Source organism: Ursus arctos, unplaced genomic scaffold, assembly GCF_023065955.2.
Source record: "Ursus arctos isolate Adak ecotype North America unplaced genomic scaffold, UrsArc2.0 scaffold_24, whole genome shotgun sequence".
In the NCBI taxonomy this organism is placed as follows: Eukaryota; Metazoa; Chordata; class Mammalia; order Carnivora; family Ursidae; genus Ursus; species Ursus arctos.
Window position 1 is genome coordinate 15,037,041 of NW_026622919.1, and position 18,447 is coordinate 15,055,487.

At 36.0% G+C, this 18,447-nt stretch overlaps 1 protein-coding gene across 5 annotated transcripts in view; it reads right to left on the reverse strand.

The window, feature by feature from the left end:
• The window catches only part of TANC2 (tetratricopeptide repeat, ankyrin repeat and coiled-coil containing 2), a 359,716-nt gene that overhangs the window by 122,876 nt on the left and 218,393 nt on the right, over positions 1-18,447 (reverse strand). For all 5 annotated transcript variants that reach the window (XM_057318084.1, XM_057318083.1, XM_057318081.1 and 2 more), the window contains one exon: positions 7,056-7,319. In XM_057318084.1, coding sequence (XP_057174067.1) covers positions 7,056-7,319 — 264 coding nt within the window. The remainder of the gene's footprint in view (positions 1-7,055; positions 7,320-18,447) is intronic.

An 18,447-nucleotide genomic window follows, 5' to 3' on the forward strand; every position in this document is an offset into this window, starting at 1 on the left:
TAAGTATATCTAGAGCTGTATCTAGAGAGCTATATCTAGAGTATAACTAGAGAGGACCCTCCAGCACTAAGAAAATTTGTTTTAAAAAATGATTTGGATACCTAATCATTTTAACTATCAGAGTTGTGGTCTTACCAAATATTTACACAACATTACACAGTTAGCAGGATAATTCCCTGTGAAAGTAACTTTATTTCTCTACATTCTGGAAACATTTTCAACCTATAATCTATTCAATTTAGAAGATAATGGAGTCCTCTTGTTTATAGTTCACTTTCCTGCCTCTTTCTAAGGATACTGAAACCATGGTTTCCAGATACAGAAAACAATCCAATACAAACTATTCCCTGACCTATGACTTGCCCTGTAGGCAACACTAGATCTGTTTATATTACACTCAACAATGACAAGAAATAATTCTCTGAAGAAGTATGCTCATACTTCAATACAGTCAATTTGTACTACTCCGACAGTATAAAATCCTATTCTCCAGGGCAGATCTATCCGGCCTCTTTCTTTTCACATTTTTTAAAAAAGATTTTATTTATTTATTTGAGAGAAGAGAGCGAGAGCGCGCACAAGGGTGAGGGAGAAGCAGACTCCCCACTGAACAGTGACCCTAGGATCATGACCTGAGCCAAAGGCAGACGCTTAACTGACTGAGCCCCAGGAACCCCTGATCTATCTTGCTTCTGATGGTACATTTACCTTTTACTTTTTTTTTGAACAAGCATGATCAGTACTACTTAAGAACCTGAAAATCTGTGCTAGCCAGAAAGGCCCTAATTGTGGTATGAACACTGTGATAAATGGAAAAATAATCAACAGTTAGGGTCTATGGGCATAACAACAGAGGCTAAGGTTATCCCTTTTATTTATTTTTTTAACATGGAGGAGGGACAGGAGAGGGAAAAGAAGAGGATAGAATTTAACTGAGTGCAGATAATATTTTCCAATACTTGAATTTAAAAAAAATTCCAAAAAAATAAAACAAATAAACTCCAATAACAAAGAAAAATCACTGTTTTGTAATACTTGATATAAACAGTATACTTTCTATTAAAAAGATTAAATGACACCAAAAGTATGATCCAAAAGAAAAATTTGATAAATTAATGTGATCAAAATGTTTGTGCTTCAAAATACATCAATGAGAAAATGAAAAGATAGGCAACAGACTTCGAGAAAATACTTTGCAAACCCATCATTTCATAAAGCATTGTATCGGGATATACAAGTGCTTACAACTCAATAATAACACAAACATTACAACAAAAAAAATGTTTCAAAGGTTTGAAAAGATATTTTACCTGAGAAGATATATGAATAACTAATAAGCACACAAATTAAGTACAACATCATCAGTCATTAAGAAAACGCAAACTAAAACTATAACAAGATAATATTTCACACCTGCTCAAGTAACTATAATAAGAGATAAGACAGTAACACATAGAGAGAATGTGGAGAAACAAGAATCCACACATACATTATGGGTGGGAACGTAAAATGGTGCAGCTACGTTAGAAAACAGTTAGGCAATTTCTTAAAAAGTTAAACATAAATTTACCCTATGATACAGCATTTCTACTCCTAGGTATCTATCCAAGAGAGATGAAACCATACGTCCACCCAAAGACTTGCACACGAATGTTCATAGCAGCACTATTCAAAACAGCCAAAAATTGGAAAAAACCTAAATGTCTGTCAGCTGGTGAATGGGTAAAACGTGATACAGGCATACAAAGGAATAGTATTTACAATAAAAAGGAACAAACTTCTGATACATGCTATGTCATAGATGAACCTCGAAAACATTATGCTAAGAAGCCAGACACAAGAGACCACAGAATATATGACTCCATTTATATGAAATGTCCAGAAAAGGTAAGTCTCTAGAGATAGAAAATAGATTAGTGGTCGTCTGTGGCTGGGGGTGGGAAGGAAATTAATATTAAATAGACATGAGGGCTATGTCATCATAACATGATCTTATCAGGATGATGAAAATGCTCTATAATTGATTTATAAATGCTCAAGGTTGTATAACTTAGTAAATATGCTATAAATTACTAGATTATTTGAAATGGGTAAATTTTATGATATGTAAAATATAACTCAAAATAACTGTTTTTTAAAAAAGGATAAATTCACATAGAGACTGCTGCTTCAGGACTTTATCTAGGCTAACACTGAACTAAGGTGGCCAGTAGAATCATTTCTGGCCAGTTTGGGCACTGATCCTAGGTTTACGGTCTCAACACATAGAACACTTCAAGTAAATTGTCCATTTGTTGAAGTTACTAGGTTATTTTTTTATTTTATTTTTTTTTTGAAGGGGGAAAGGCGGGCAAAGGGAGAGAGAGAATCCTAAGTAGGCTCCACCCCCAGTGCAGAGCCCAAAGCAGGGCTTGATCTCAGGACCCTAAGATCATGACCTGAACTGAAATCAAGAGTCTGACACTTAACAGACTGAACCACACAGGCACCCCCCTAGGTTATTTTTAATCAACACTAAAAATAGGTATTTCTTCAAAGATCTAGTTCTGTCACCAAGAACCATTATTTCTAAAACAAAGGGAAAATTCTTCTAGAAAGACAGAAGCCTAAACACTTTGTACATTTTTTAAACTGTTGTATGATTGATATACGTTAACTATATAAATCTTAAGTGTATAGCTCAATAAATGATTATATGTGTACACACCCATGCAACCACCATTTGATCAAGATATAGAAGGTTCCCTTGATATTCCCACCAGAGGTAACCACTACCTTAGTTCTATCATCATAGAAATGACATAGTTTGGTCTGTTTTTCTACACTTTATATAAATATACATATTTAATGTACTATGCCCTCTCCATGATGTTGTCTACAGCAGTAGTACATTCTTTTTCACCATTGTATAAAGTTTATTATATCTACTGTTACTGGACATTTGGATGATTTTCAGCTTTTGGGTATTATGAACAAAATGGATATGAACACTCTTATATTTATTTATATTTATTTTAGTTAATTTTGCTGACTATAGGACTTTTTTCCCCCACCGGAAGGCTCCATGCCCAACACAGGGCCTGAACTCATGATCCTGAGACCGAGAGTCATGTGCTCTACCAACTGAGCCAGCCAGGCGCCCCAGGATTTATTTTTGATGGCCGTTCACTGCAGGAGTGGAATTAATAGGTTTTAGGTAACATGCATATATAGCTTTAGACACCTTTAATAGATCTTGCCAGGCACTCTTACAAAGCGCTAATACCAGCTTATTATTATATGCCCATTAGCAATGTATGACAATTTCAATTGCATCACATCCACACTAACACTTGGCCTTGTCATTCCTTTGAATTTTATGTGTATGGGCATAGTGGTATCTCACGGCCAGGAAGTGGGAAGGATCTGATATTTTATTCTACTTCTAACAAGCTGCAATGGTGGAAGAAGACATGAGACTTCTAGGTCAGAGATGAGAGACATCTCATTACTCAGAAGAAAAGCAAAAGCCAGAGTATCAACATTGGCGCGGCTCTTCTGAGGCGGAATTCCCACAGGGCAATACAAAGAGCTGGGTGGTACCAGCACATGCAGCGGGGCGCTCTGTCAGAGAGGCACACCATGTCCATAAATTAGTTTGTGTTTTCTAGGAATTCATGTAAGTGGAATCATATAGTGTATTCTCCTTTTTATCTGACTTTTTTCACTCAGTGTAACTACTTTGAGATTTGTACGTGTTGCTGCAGTATCAATAGTTCATTTCTTTTTACTGCAAGATAGTACCCATTGTAAGGATATGCTCTAATTTGTTTATCCATTCAACTGCTGGTGGCCATTCAGGATGTTCACAATTTCTGGCTATTAACAAACAGAGCTGTACATCTTTGTAAGAACATATACTGTCATTTCGCCTCTATAAATCCTACTGATTTTTTGACCTCACATATATTATAATCATAAATAGGTATATATTATGTACTACGTATATAATCTGGATATTACATGCATAACATATATATTTTAAAGAACTCATAAGTAATATTAACCTTCAGAGAGGGGTACTAGATGGAGAGGGGAGTGGCTTTTTCTTTTGTATATTTTGTTTGAATTTGAATTTTTGTTTGATTTATTTATATATATATTATGTAACATATATGAATCTTTAATTTCTAGAATATGTCAGCAGGAACCACTGGGCAAGGGAATTATGGCTCACTTTTATTTTGTTTTCTTCTTTGTATTTCTCTGTATTAAAAAAAAATCTAATAAATGCTATTTTTTAAAGCAACAAAGAAGAAAATCTCCCAAGCCATTTTTTCAACTCTACCAATACCTGGTGATTCACTCCCTATAATTCTGCACAATACTACAAGCTTTTGATGAACTATTTTCTCTAACTCCAGGCTCTCCTCCTTCAGTCCATCCTATATGGATGGGTATATAGCCATTTTTCTAAACTGCAAATCTGATGATACGGCTCCTGCTTATACTGACTAGCAACCAAATAAACCCAATACTTATGAGAGCACATAAGCTCCTTGGTATCACCTGCAACATCATTTTCTACTATTCTTTCACTGTACCCCAGGTTCTGGTCATGCTGAAATGCTAATAATGTGCCAAGTTCCTTAACTTCTTGGTGCCTCCTTCCTCTTTTTCTGTCCATCTTGTGACTTCTCACTCATCTCTGTGTTTTCTATTCTTCTCTACCCTCTCCCCCACTTTTTAAAAGATTAATTAATTAATTAGAGAAAGAGAGCATGAGCTAGGGTGAGGGGCAGAGGGAGAGGGGAAAAGCAGACTCCCTGATGAGCAGGAGCCTGACATAGGGCTCGATCCCAGGACCCTGACATCATGACCTGAGTGGAAGGCAGATGCTTGACTGACTGAGCCACCCTCTCCCTTTGCACTCAGATGTTGCCCTCCTCTGTGTTCCTATGGTATTTTATAAGTTACTGTATTATAGCAGTTATCACACTGTAGCTGACTATTTTACAAAAACAACAATGGATGTCAATTAGAATTCCATCCTGTAATTCTCTGTAAAATGCTTATCTTAATATTTGCTGAAGTCAGTGTCCCAAAGAATGTAAAAACTTACTGAAGTCTAAGTGTAGCTACAAATATATTGATGCCCATGATAGAGTTGCTAAACAGCAGTTAGCAAATAATATACCACTAGAGGTAGTTTAGAAGCCCCCCAAATTCACAGACTGGATGACAATTCCCTGAAAGTTGACCACAATTGAAAAGATTTTATTAAGTAACTAGGATATCAGCTCTTACAAGATAAAACTCTAAATAAATGAAAATCTTACAATCCATGTAAAAGAAAGAAGGTACTCGTCACCTCATAAAATAATGCTTGCTTTGTAACATTTCAATTCAAAACATTTCAAACCGCATTTTTTACCTGGTGATTAAAACACCTGGTATAGAAAGCTGGGTTCTATTCTTTGTGATAGAGCTATACAATCCATTTCTTCTATATGTATTAGAGAAGTAACTGGTAACTCATTGATACTTCTGACAGTTGCCTTGTGCTAATTTCTAGAAAGCAAGAGTGTTAGAAAACTGTAGAGAAAGTGAGGGAAGGATAATATTTGGCCAATTAGTCCTGGACAACTCTTTGTACAACCTAAGGTTAGTATCTGCATAGGGTAAAATAATGAATGTATAGGTATTTATGCTCCAGAAGGGCTAAGTACTTCATAACCTCTCTAGTAAACTAAAAAGAGGACAAGAGAAGCTATACTTCCGACTCCTACTAAGTGCTCAGTGCCCTTCTCCAATAACAGACCCAGAATTTTCTTAGAAATCACTGCAGCTTAGTTAAGAAATGGAATGTACCATTAAGGCCGGCAGCTATATTTCCTCAATTTTATGCGGGCAAGGGTTTAAATGTTTCTCTTCTGGAAAGACTGAAGTTGCTTAGCACTTTCTAAGTTACAGCATTCTAGGATTCTAGTATGACATCATCAGTGGGGATCAACATATCCCAAAGAACTTAAGAGAGAAAAGTTTCTGTCACTATATGAAAGTGAATAATCTTGAAAAATTAATATTGAAATCGCCTACAGTTACTGATGCTCCAAGTGAGCCATCGCCACATAACTGCATGTGATGACTGATGCTGATGGTCTCCCAGAGGATGGAACAAAGAGTAATGTTTTAGAAAAGGTACAAAAAGGCAAGAAATGTCATACTTTCAACTGTGTAACATAAATCATTACACCTGGGAAATAAGAGCTCCTAACTACAATAAGTATTTTATTACCTTGTGTCAGTGAGACAAACCTTTCAGGCATTCATCAGGCAAGTAAGAAAGACAAACATAACTATGATTTTGCAGTAGGAACAAAGTCTAGATGATGCTGCATTTTGAAAATGCCAGAATGCCAACTATTCTGCAAAAGCTCTTGGTCTGAATTATTAAGTAGCAACTTAGCTGTATAAAAAATATCCTTTGACATCAATTCTGAACAGCTGCTCAAGAATAATGGCTCCATACTCCCTTTATGACTAAGACTGCTAGGAGTGTTTGAGTTATTCTTTAGCAATGTAGGTACCTAGTGATTCTTCTATGATAGGATGGTCAGGGTATTGTGAAAATATTGAGCTCTTGGACTAGGAAGTTGAATTCTTGCCTGATTGCCACTCCCTCAAACTATGGATGATGATTTCTGATAATATAACTTCTACTGAAATACACATCAATTTAATAATGTTTTTTAAAACTAACATTTTTAAAAACCTCAAATTGAAATCTTTTCAAAACCTTCGGATGTGAAAAAATACATTTAGAAATTCAATAATATACTTCATAGGTTTTACTTCTGATTTTATACATGCTGTTACACATTTTGGGAGCAGAACTAAACAACCACTTGAACATGAGCCTTTCCCCGGGTTCAAAAAGATATACACATGCATATTACCCAAACACAAAAGAAGAGCTTAGTCAAAGAAGATGAATGGAAAATTCTATTTAAGCAGAATTTACTTTCATTCCAGTACATACGCCAGTAAAATGGTCAATTAAAAAAAAATCTTACCTGCTACTGAATTTGGCCGTGGCATAAGATACAGAGGGATAGACTGTACTGATTGTGATAAAACTGTTTCCAAATTCCTCTCTGGGATCTTATTCAGACTATAGGTGGAAGCCGTCATGTTTTCATCTACTCGATACAAACAGGAATCCATGCTGGATTTTTGAGACTGCCAAGGTTTTAGGTTTCCTCCAGATCCTAATTCTTTACTGCTTTCCCCGACGTATTTTGCGCGTTCTACATTTTCAGAATAGCTTGTCAACGTAGCTGAAAAAGAGAGTAAAACAAGTTAAAAAAAACCCCACAAACCTACAGATTAAGCTGTTTACTACTACCCAAATGCATGACTAGCTAATAAGAGTAGTAGCCATATTATTTTTAAAAAATTACTGATGATCATTTCATCTCCACCATGAAGTTTAAATAACTGAAAGCAAAATACAACTATCTCTTACATATTTTCTCTCACATCTCTTATATATTTAACAGCTCTATTTAAATGGACGGAACACATTCATACACCAGTGCTAAAAGATCTACAACTAGAGCCTATCAATGCTAAAAATTTCAGAATTTCATCAAAAAGGAAATTTATATAGTCTTCATGGGCTGCTGGAGAGCTCCCAAAATCTCAAAAAGATCTTTATACATTTTTTATTCCATATTTTCCCTCATTTAAATTTATTTCCTGGCCCCTTATATGTAATTAAGAATTAGAAAAAAACAAATGATCCCTAAGTAGATATATAGGATATATAGGAGAAAAAATCTGTCCAAATAAGGAGACAGTACAGGGCCTTCTTGTACAGTTACCCTCTGTAGCTCTAACCCTAGATGTCCCTGAATGAACAAATCTGAACAAACAAAACCTGAAAAGGCTTCTAGAATTTTATCTAGTCTTACCACTAATTATAAACAGGACTTATAAACTGAAAAATTTTCATTAACCCTAGAAATGCAAGGATTAAAAACATTAAAATCAAGATTATAAAAATCTTAGCAATAATTATAAGAATAAAAGAGATCATCCCAGCAGAATTTTTAATATGTTAGTTCATATTCTCTTCTTACATGTTCAATGTACCTGTTATTAAAAGAAGAGACCTAAGTTTATTAGGTAATTTCCATGATCCCTTTTAGTGAGGTTTTCTCTTTGGAAATGTAAACAGAGTTATGGACTTTGTAGTAACAGGGAAAAAGATGAGTTACTAAGGAAGACACCCTGGTTGCCTTCCAGCCTTGCTGCTCTTTACAATAATAAGTCCTCCTTGCATCTGAGAATTAAATACTGCCAACTGGTCTCTGAATCCTCACTGATACTAAGGGAGTCCAGTTCCAAGGCAACAACTCCCCGTCAATTCCATCAGAGAGGGCGGTCACCATTAGGCTTCTCAAAGATGACAATGCTCCCTACACCTACCTACTCGTGACACATCCCCCCTCCCTTTTTAAAAAAGATTTATTCATTTATTTGAGAGAGAGAGAATGTGAGTGTGGGGGGAGGGGCAGAGAGAGAGGGAGAATCCTCAAGCAGAATCCCTGCTGAGAGTAGAGCCCAACATGGGGCTTGATCCCAGGACCCTGAGATCATGACCTGAGTTGAAATCAAGAGTTGAGGTTCAACCGACTGTGTCACCCAGGAGCCCTGACACACCCTTTTAATATATTGTCCCTGTTTTTTTTTATATATATATATTGCTGGAATCAATGTTGGAATTTCGTTAAGGACTTCTATGTCTATGCTCATGAGAAACACTGGTCTGTAGTTTACTTTTTATACAATGTGTTTGTCTGGTTTAGTGTTAAGGTAATGTTGGCCTCATAAAGTGTTCTTTTCACTTCAACTTCCTGGAGCAGTTTGTGTAGAAATGGTATTATGTCTTCCTTAAATGTTTGGTAGAATTTACCTGTCAAGGCATCTGGACTAAGTGTTTCCCTTGTGGGAAAATTTTTAAACAAATTCAACTTATATTTAACAGCTATAAAACTATTCAGGTTATCTTTCTCTTCTCAAATGATCTTTGGTCACGTATTTTCCAGGAATTTGTCCATTTCATCTAAATTGTCAAATTTATTGGCATAAAGTTGTTCACGACGTTCCCTTATCTTTTTAACGTTTGTGGGCTCTGTAGTGATGTCCCTCTTTCGTTCCTGATATTCATAATTTGTATCTTTTTTTCCTAGTTAATATGACTAGAGGTTTATCAATACGATTTTCTCAAAGAACTAGCTTTTCATTTCACTGATTTTCTCTATTCCTATTTCATTGATTGATTTCTGCTCTATTATTTCCTACTTTGTTTACTTTGACTTGAATTTCTTCTTTTTCTTAAGTAGTTTAGTTCACTAATTAAATAACTTTCTTTTCTAAAATAAGCATTTAATGCTATAAATTTTCTTCTAAGCACTTCTTTAGCTGCATTCTAAAAATGTTGATGTTTTTTCATTATCATTCAATTACAAATATTTAAATTTCCACTGTGATTTTTTTTTTGACCCAAGTGTTATTTAGCAATGTGTTTAATTTCTAAGCATTTGTGAAATTTCCTGATATTTTCCTATTATTGGTTTCTAGTTTAAACACAGTGTGGTCAGAGAACAGTTTGTAATGGTTTAGTCCATTTACCTTTATTGAGACTTGTTTTATGAACGAGAATATGGTCTCTTGGTGCATCTTCTGTGTATACCTAAAAAGAATCTGAACTATGCTATTTTAGGCAGACTGTTCAATAAAAAATAATTAGGCCAAGTTGGTTAATGGAATTGTTTAGGTCTTTATATGCTAATTCATTTCCTATTTGTTCTTTCAACCACTGAGAGATGAGAGTTAAAATCTCTCTGGATTTCTCCCATTTGAAGCTTTGTTATTCAGTGCATAAACATTTAGGACTGCTATTTCTTCTTGATGAAATGACCCATTTTATCATTATGAAATGACCTTCCTCGATAGGTCATCCTGTTTATTCTGAAATCTATTTTGATATTCGTTTTTTTTTTTTAAAGATTTTATTTATTTATTAGACAGAGACAGAGACAGCCAGCGAGAGAGGGAACACAAGCAGGGGGAGTGGGAGAGGAAGAAGCAGGCTCATAGTGGAGGAGCCTGACGTGGGGCTCAATCCCATAACGCCGGGATCACGCCCTGAGCCGAAGGCAGACGCTTAACCGCTGTGCCACCCAGGCGCCCCTATTTTGATATTCTTTGTTCTGAAATGGGTGAAAGAGGGAGATGATGAGCACACAGTATGGACTCCAGGACCAGCAGGAAGAGCAGAGACTTAATCTTTATTTACTAATCCTTTCTAAGGCTTTTTGGGAGACTGCAACTGGTCATCTCCTCGAAGAACTGGATTTGGATCTCTCCTCTCAGAAAAGAATTGAGTATCACAGTACCACGTTTCCAGGTGAGACCAGATGCCAAAAGAGAGTACTAATGATTGATCTACTTGGTGCAAGAGTTGAACTAGACTTGCGACTCTAAATGTACTCACCTGCCTGTTGTCTGGTTACACTGACTCTAGCAGTGGTGTGGACTATTCCCATGGGTTGGAACTGGGTACCTGTTATTAACATCCTGCTCCAGACTGAAGGATTGGCTATAGTGGCTATTCCTGGTCCTCTGTGATAATCATGGGCAGAAGTCAACCATTGTCTTATGTACTGCCATACAACCTCTCTCATCTGTCTCTAGACTTCCTGGTTGTGGAGACATGAGATGTAGTAGGGCTACTGGATTCGTGCAACAGTAAGAATCGGGGAAATAGCATGCTATTAGGGCTAACATACCAATGTGAGAAGGGTACTAGCGGTAATATCAACTTGTAATTCCCCCTTCCTTGAGAGTTTGTTCGGGGGTTCTAGCAGGGGAGCGCAGCTACTCGTATACCCTTGACCGAAGAACGGTCCTCCTCTATCGGGGAAGGTCGTCCTCTTCGACTGAGCACGCAGCTTTGGGAGGGACGCACATGGAGCAATGAGGGAGGAAGGGGACACCCGCCTAGCCAGCCAGGTCAACTGAATCAACCCTGGCAATCAATGGGGTGACAGATGTCACAGCCAGATTGCCCTCGCATCCTGTAATTCCCTCTTCCACAGCTCAGAAATGTGTGGTCTCTCTGAAGACTTTCAGTAGAATCGAGCAATCACCTCTGTCAGCTCTGTAATTCCATTCCTTATATTTGCTTCTCCTCCTTTTCTGCCTTACTCCTCTTTCATTCACTCTTGTTTCCTTGGTTTATACTCCCTTAATATAGCATTAGCATATAACCTTTTTGTCTCAGGCTCTATTTTCTAAGGAATCTATGCTAAGGAAGTCTTGTTGATGAAAATATTGGGAACTATGGGATACTCTCATAGCTAATCCAAATGTTCAAGTCATGTTTCAGTATATAGTCAAAACTACTCACTTTAATTAAAAATTTATTTCCTATATTCAGACTTTCAGTTGTGAATAGCCCAATAGTTCGCAATCTTTTTGCCAACAAACATAATGCTGTACGTTTCCCAATGGGATTATTATGGATTTCACAGCATTATTTTATAATTTCTAAATGTGTTCAGTGATAGCATATTTATATTATGTGTGTATGTACCCATGTGTGTTCTTTTAAAGCAGATGTATGCTTCTTATCCTAATTCCTGAAAATTATCTCATTAATTTAAAATATATTTAAACTTTTTTTTCAGTACAATTTGGTAAATATCTAGTAAAAGCTGGAAAATAATATTTTATTTGGTGTAAAGATGTGGTGATTCAGCTGGCTTTGTAATTCTTTGCAAGAAGCTTAGAGTTCATACAGCTAGGGTCAGTATGCTGAATCAAGTCTGAGAATGGAAACTCCTGTTTCCCAGAGGACTTGTCTACATGTAAAATGTCTGCTTTTTAACCCCTTACCTTTTACGTTTTTTTATGTTGTGTCCAACAGAAGTTTTTATTATTAAGTCCCTAATCAGATTTGGCTAAGATTTACCTGTATCTGTGTGGTCTTAGCCTGGTATGTATCCCAGAAATATACCCCTTTTCTCCAGACAAACCATTAGCATATTCAGAACACAGGAATACTACACCTTTACAGATCTGCGAAAGTAGCAATGTGGTTCACTGTTTTCAATATTTCAAGTAATTTATAAATAGTATGTAGCTAGTTAAAACGGGTAGCTAGTTAAAACATCAAACTTCTGTAAACAGCTAGAATTACATCAAGGGTAACAACTGTAGTTACCTCATTTAAACAGAAGCTTTTGCAGAGATGCATGTTTGATAAACATGAGAAACGGCTAAATAACAAATACAGTGATGCTGAAAAAATTTTCAAAACTATGGGATCTATCAACAAAAATTATGGAAGTCCTGATCAGTGATGGAAAGATTAGAGAAACTGTGAGTTAATTTGTGGTATCCAAAGATTCAGTGGCCTAAGGACCCTACTTTCGTTCTATTTGGTGCACAATGGTCTAGAATCTTAGGGGCACAGAAAGTAAAAACAGACAACTGACACAAAATACCAGAAGTAAAATTCTCTAGGTAACTATTCCCACTTAGGAATTTGGTGGATTTTTGCTTCATTGATGCTTTTCACTAAACTTGGTGACTTTTGGTTAATTCCATTCACCTACCTATCCAATAATTTTTTACTGAGCAACTAATATGTAATCAGTCTACAGGAACAAGATAGGCCCTAAATCTTTAATCCTAGAAGAAGGACAATTCTGTGACAAAAGAGGTCATGCGCAGAAAAATGAATCACAAAATGAAATGCTATTTTTAATAACAGGTTAATGTTTGTATATTATTCAACTTTATGGATGCATCCTATTTTATTCAACCATTCCTCTATGGTGAGACCTCATATAATTTAAGGTCATCAAGGTAACTGAAGCGTCAGAGCATGTAGTAATATTTTCATGCATGTGGTTACTAAGGGTTTCAAAAGCCCAAAGCCTATGCATGCAGTCTACGTGCCAGACAAGCTGACCTAGATGAATTAAGCACTCCTATGTGTAAAGTTGCTATGAATGGAGCTGGAAAGGAAGACACGGTTCCTTAACGAAAAATATAACGTATTTGTTTCCCTAATCTATCATTATTTCTAATAATGACCAGGTGGGACAAAGGATAGGGAGAAAATATTGAGTCTTAAGTAACTGCAGAGATTTTTCCGAGACCTTCTCCATTTTCCTTCTTTGATACAGAAAAAAACTGCTACCTCAGTATCAAGAACTGTTTATGTGACATGTCTGTTCGTATTGCCATATAAGCCAGAAAAGAGAGAATGTGAGGAAGAAGGAATCACAGGCATGTAACAGGCTTATTGTGAATAATATTAACTCTCTCTGTTTTTAAACCAGTTTTACTGAGGTACGATTTACATACTATAGAATGTACCCACTGTAAATGTACAATTCAATGATTTTTAGCAGATTTATAGGTCAGTGCAATCATCACTACAATCCAGTTTTAGAACGTTTCCATAACCCCCAGAAGTTCCTTTGTGCCTGTTTGCAGTTAATTTCAGTTCTCATTCCAGTACCAGGCAACTACTAATTTGCTTTCTGTCTCTATAAATACGCCTTTTCTGGAATTTCATGTAAACAGAATCATACAATATGTAGTCCTTATGTTTGAGGTCAATTCATTCTGTAGCATTGATTAATAATTTCTTCCTCTTTATTGCCGAAATAGTATTCCACTTTATGGATAGTCCACATTTTGTACATCCATTCACCAAGGGATGGATATTTGGATTGTTCCCAGTTTTTGGCTATTATGAATAATGCTTCTTTCTGAGACATGTTTTCATTTCTCTTGGATCTATTCCAAAGAGTGGAATTGGTAGGTCATATGGTAAGTTTATGTTTACTTCATATAACACATGAGGGTAATACATGAAGGCTCTAGCTTTTCCACATCTTTGCCAATACTTGGTACTTTTTTTGGTAACAGCCATTCGAGTAGGTGAGCAGTAGTGTCCCATTGTGGTTTTAATTTGCACTTCTCTAATGACTGATGACAATGAGCATTTTTTTCTGTGCTTATTAGTTATTCATATATCCTGTTTGGTGAAAGGTCTATCCAATGTCTTTTGTACATTTTAAAATTGGGTTGCTTGCAATCAAAAATCAGAATCAGACCTAAAAATACAGAGAACAAACTGATGGTTGCCAGAGAGAAGGGGTGGGAGATGGGCAAAATGGGAGAAGGGGAGAAGGAGCTACAGGCCTCCAGTTATGGATTGAATAAGTCATGGGGATGAAAGGCACAGCTTAGGGAATAGTAGTCAATGATATCATAATAGCGTTGTACGGTGACAGATGGTTGCTACACTTGTGGTGAGCACAGTATAATACAGTTGTTGAATCACTATATTGTTCACCTGAAACTAATGTAACATTGTGTGTCAGTTATACTAAAATTAAAAAAATAAATAAATAAAAATAAAATAGGTTTGTCTGTCTTCTATCATATTTTAACACTAACAGGACTAGTTTTTTATCTTGACTCATTATTCTACTTTTGTTGATAGAGACTAAAGTTTTAATGCCATATAATAGTTCTACGTCATCTATCCTGAGACAGAATTATTTTAGAACTATGCATTGTTCTGTAGTAACTAGGACCAGGGTTTTGAAGTCGTACAGACCTGAACTTGATTCTCAGCTTTGCCTCTTGCTGTCTATATGACCTGAGACCAATTATATTTGAATTTCAGTTTTCTAATTCTAAGAAAGATTATTACACTATTATATAAGAGAGAGTTATTTTGCAACTAGACTGGGCCATTCCCATGCTTATTTCTGGGGTTGCCTGGACGTCTAGTACTGATTCTTAGCCAAGATAACTAATGATCTATAATTTGCTCCTTAAAGTTTTAAACTACTCCCGCAGTAGTTGTTTATTGACAACTTATACCTGGAAGACTCAGTTAGACAACCCGACTTGGCTATGGGACCAGAGAGGCATAAAAATCTTCACTGTAAACTTTTGGGGAGCTCTCCTGAAAACAAGATTCCTCTTACAAATCTTGGAGGAAGACTGAGCACATCCTATTTAAGAAAGAACTTGGAGAGCTGCACTTGAAAGTGTCTAGGGTCCTCTGCTTGTCTGCATTCTCCTTTACCTGCTATTCTGTATCTTTATTAAAAGATTTTGTAAGCATTCTCTGTCGAGTCTTATGTATCATTGCAATGATATGATACTGTGAAATTTTACAACGATTTTTTTTTTTTAAAGATTTTATTTATTTATTCGACAGAGATAGAGACAGCCAGTGAGAGAGGGAACACAAGCAGGGGGAGTGGGAGAGGAAGAAGCAGGCTCCTAGCAGAAGAGCCTGATGTGGGGCTCGATCCCAGAATGCTGGGATCACGCCCTGAGCCGAAGGCAGACGCTTAACCGCTGTGCCACCCAGGCGCCCCTACAACGATTTTCTTATAAGATCATTATAAAGATTAAGTAATGGTACTTGGCTCAATGTTTGTACTCAATAAATGCTGGTTATTACTATTATATTAGGTCAATATGCAAGATAAATGCTTTGTTAGGTCTCCTTGATCATTCTAATAAGCAATGCCCAGACTTAACAAACATGCCACATTATAGATACTGAAATTTTTCTTCGTGCTAATGAGAGAGGTGGGAAGGATGATGGAGTCACTAGGACAATAAATGGAAAAACTCAGAGGTAAAAACTTTTCTGAAAACATGAAAATATAATTTGAAGTATCTAATATTCAGTTTATGACCCAGAGGGGTAACTTTTTTAATTTTTTTCAGTATAGTTCACACGCAATATTACAGTAGTTTCAGGTACACAACATAGTGACTCAGCATCTCTATAGCTTATGTTATGCTCACTACGAGTGTAGCTACCGTCTGTTACCATATAATGCTATTACAATGTCATTGACTATATTCCCTATGTTGTGCCTTTTATCTCCACAATTTACTCACTCTGTAACCTGAAGACTGTATTTCCCACTCCGCTTTACCAATATTGCCCATCCCCGTAACCCCTTCCCCCTGGGAGGTATGACTTTTAAAATGTGACAATTTGAATCAAATAAAGAATATACAACATCCTACTGGACTATAGTCACACAGATTTGAACTCAGCTTTGCCTCTTAGTGTCTTTGTGACCTGAGTCTTATTATTTTTGAATTTCAGTTTTCTAATTCTAAGGAAGATTATTACACTATTAAGATAGAGTTATTTTACAACTAGACTGGGACATTCCTATGCTTATTTTTGGGGTTGCCAGTCTAGTACTGATTCTTTTTACTTACTAACGTGAAACATTAGGAAAACATAATCATAAACAATGGGCATAGTAACAGATACTCCATCTTTGTAGGTGTTTAAGTGATATAAGGCTATAGGACAGAAGACCAAATTTGGCAAAAAATAGGACTTAAAAACATTCTGATATTTGATTAAAAGAAATAATTCAAGTATTATATCATTCTGGAAAGAACTGTGACCTCCAGAGAAACAAGAGGAGAAACAAAATGGACCCATGCTTAAATTCATTTTGCTATTTAACCATACCAAAAAGGACCATTGTTAAAACTTAACATGAAAAAGGAATAGGATAGAAATATGATCTCTATCTCATGGAGGTTACAACTATCAAGATTTTTGCTTGAAGCTATAGATAGATAGATATATAGATATAGCTGATAGGAGAGGATATGTCATTAGTGGTATCATCTACTAGACACACATATAAGACTATTGTAATACTAGAGCTATACCAATAAAATTCAAAAAGAGAGTCTCAGATATAAAATTACCATACAAATATCTGACAATTGTGTTGGTGACATTTCACCACATATTTAAGGAGGGTTATGAATTTGGGGAGAAAAGGTATGATTGGAGCAGAGAATGCTTTCTGTGGTAGAAATTAACTCACATCTGGGGTGAATCCAGACGACACAGATTCAAATAAGTCACAGTTATTTAAAATCTTTTAGAACCCTAGAGAGGAACTTTTTACATTCCGAATACTTAAAAATTCAGGAAGTCTGCATTTCTAGTATTCCGATTCTTGTAACTAGGATTCTACACATTTTTGCAAGCTATATGAGTGATCCAGTCAGGCACACGAATGGCTAAAATTCTGATAGCTGTAAGTGGAAAATGGAGTGCATCACAAAGGATCACACTGAACTGACCTATAAAGGAATTTAAAGTGCATAAAATTAAAACATGTAATAATTTTCATGCATTTTGCTAATAGGGCATGATTTAAATACAGAGCACTTATAAACAATAGACCATCTTGGAAGTTTTTGTTTGAAATAATGCAAGCAATATGTAGTTTGGAAAAGCAGATATTTGTATAATCAGAGGGGAAAATACTTAAAGAAAGCATATGTAACAGTTAAGGTAGGTCAGTCATGAGATTTCCAAGGTAATATTTGACTGTTACTCCTTATGCCATATTTAATTTTCTTCCAACTCAAATTGCATTGAGAAAAAAAAATCAAAGGGAAACAAATCGTTTCTCAAGAAAAACTGCTTATATATAATTTGATAACTGTTCTACAGTTGAAGTAATTTGATGACCAGATATTATTCTCATTCTTCTCTCATAATTTTTCAAGCAAATCTTTCAATATTTATACACATTAAAGAATGAAGTTCATCATTCTTTAAATTAGATCTATTATCCACAAGGGCACTTATGGTACAAGGAACATAATTTTGGAAATTTATCAGAAAAATAGAGAAACACTGCCAGCTATAAGTCAAAGCAGAATCCCATTTTTAATTTTCAGAACATATGAACATTTACTTTGACCATTCACTGTACTGACATGTTAGGTTTTCCCTCTGACAGGTAACTACTTGTAAACAGATTATGTCTGATCTGTCAGCACCATCCCTTCTGCTTGGATGAACACATTTCTTTTTTTTTTTTTTTTTTTTAAAGATTCTATTTATTTATTCGACAGAGAGAGAGACAGCCAGCGAGAGAGGGAACACAAGCAGGGGGAGTGGGAGAGGAAGAAACAGGCTCATAGCGGAGGAGCCTGATGTGGGGCTCGATCCCATAACGCCGGGATCACGCCCCGAGCTGAAGGCAGATGCTCAACCGCTGTGCCACCCAGGCGCCCCATTGGATGAACACATTTCTAAAGCTATGTTTTATATATGGCAACATAGAGGATATGCACTCTAACAATATCAACAGAAGAACCCAAGGAGAAGTATGGCTGGGATTATAAAGGTCATTTTGCTAAAATTAATCATAAAGAGAATTTAAGAGAACAAAATTAGTCAATTGAGAATTCTAATCTCTACTCTTTGTTCAAAATCTCATAAATCTAATACCTATCTTGTACCTAACAGTCACTCTAAACACTATCAAAAAATAATGCAAATTGCCAGGT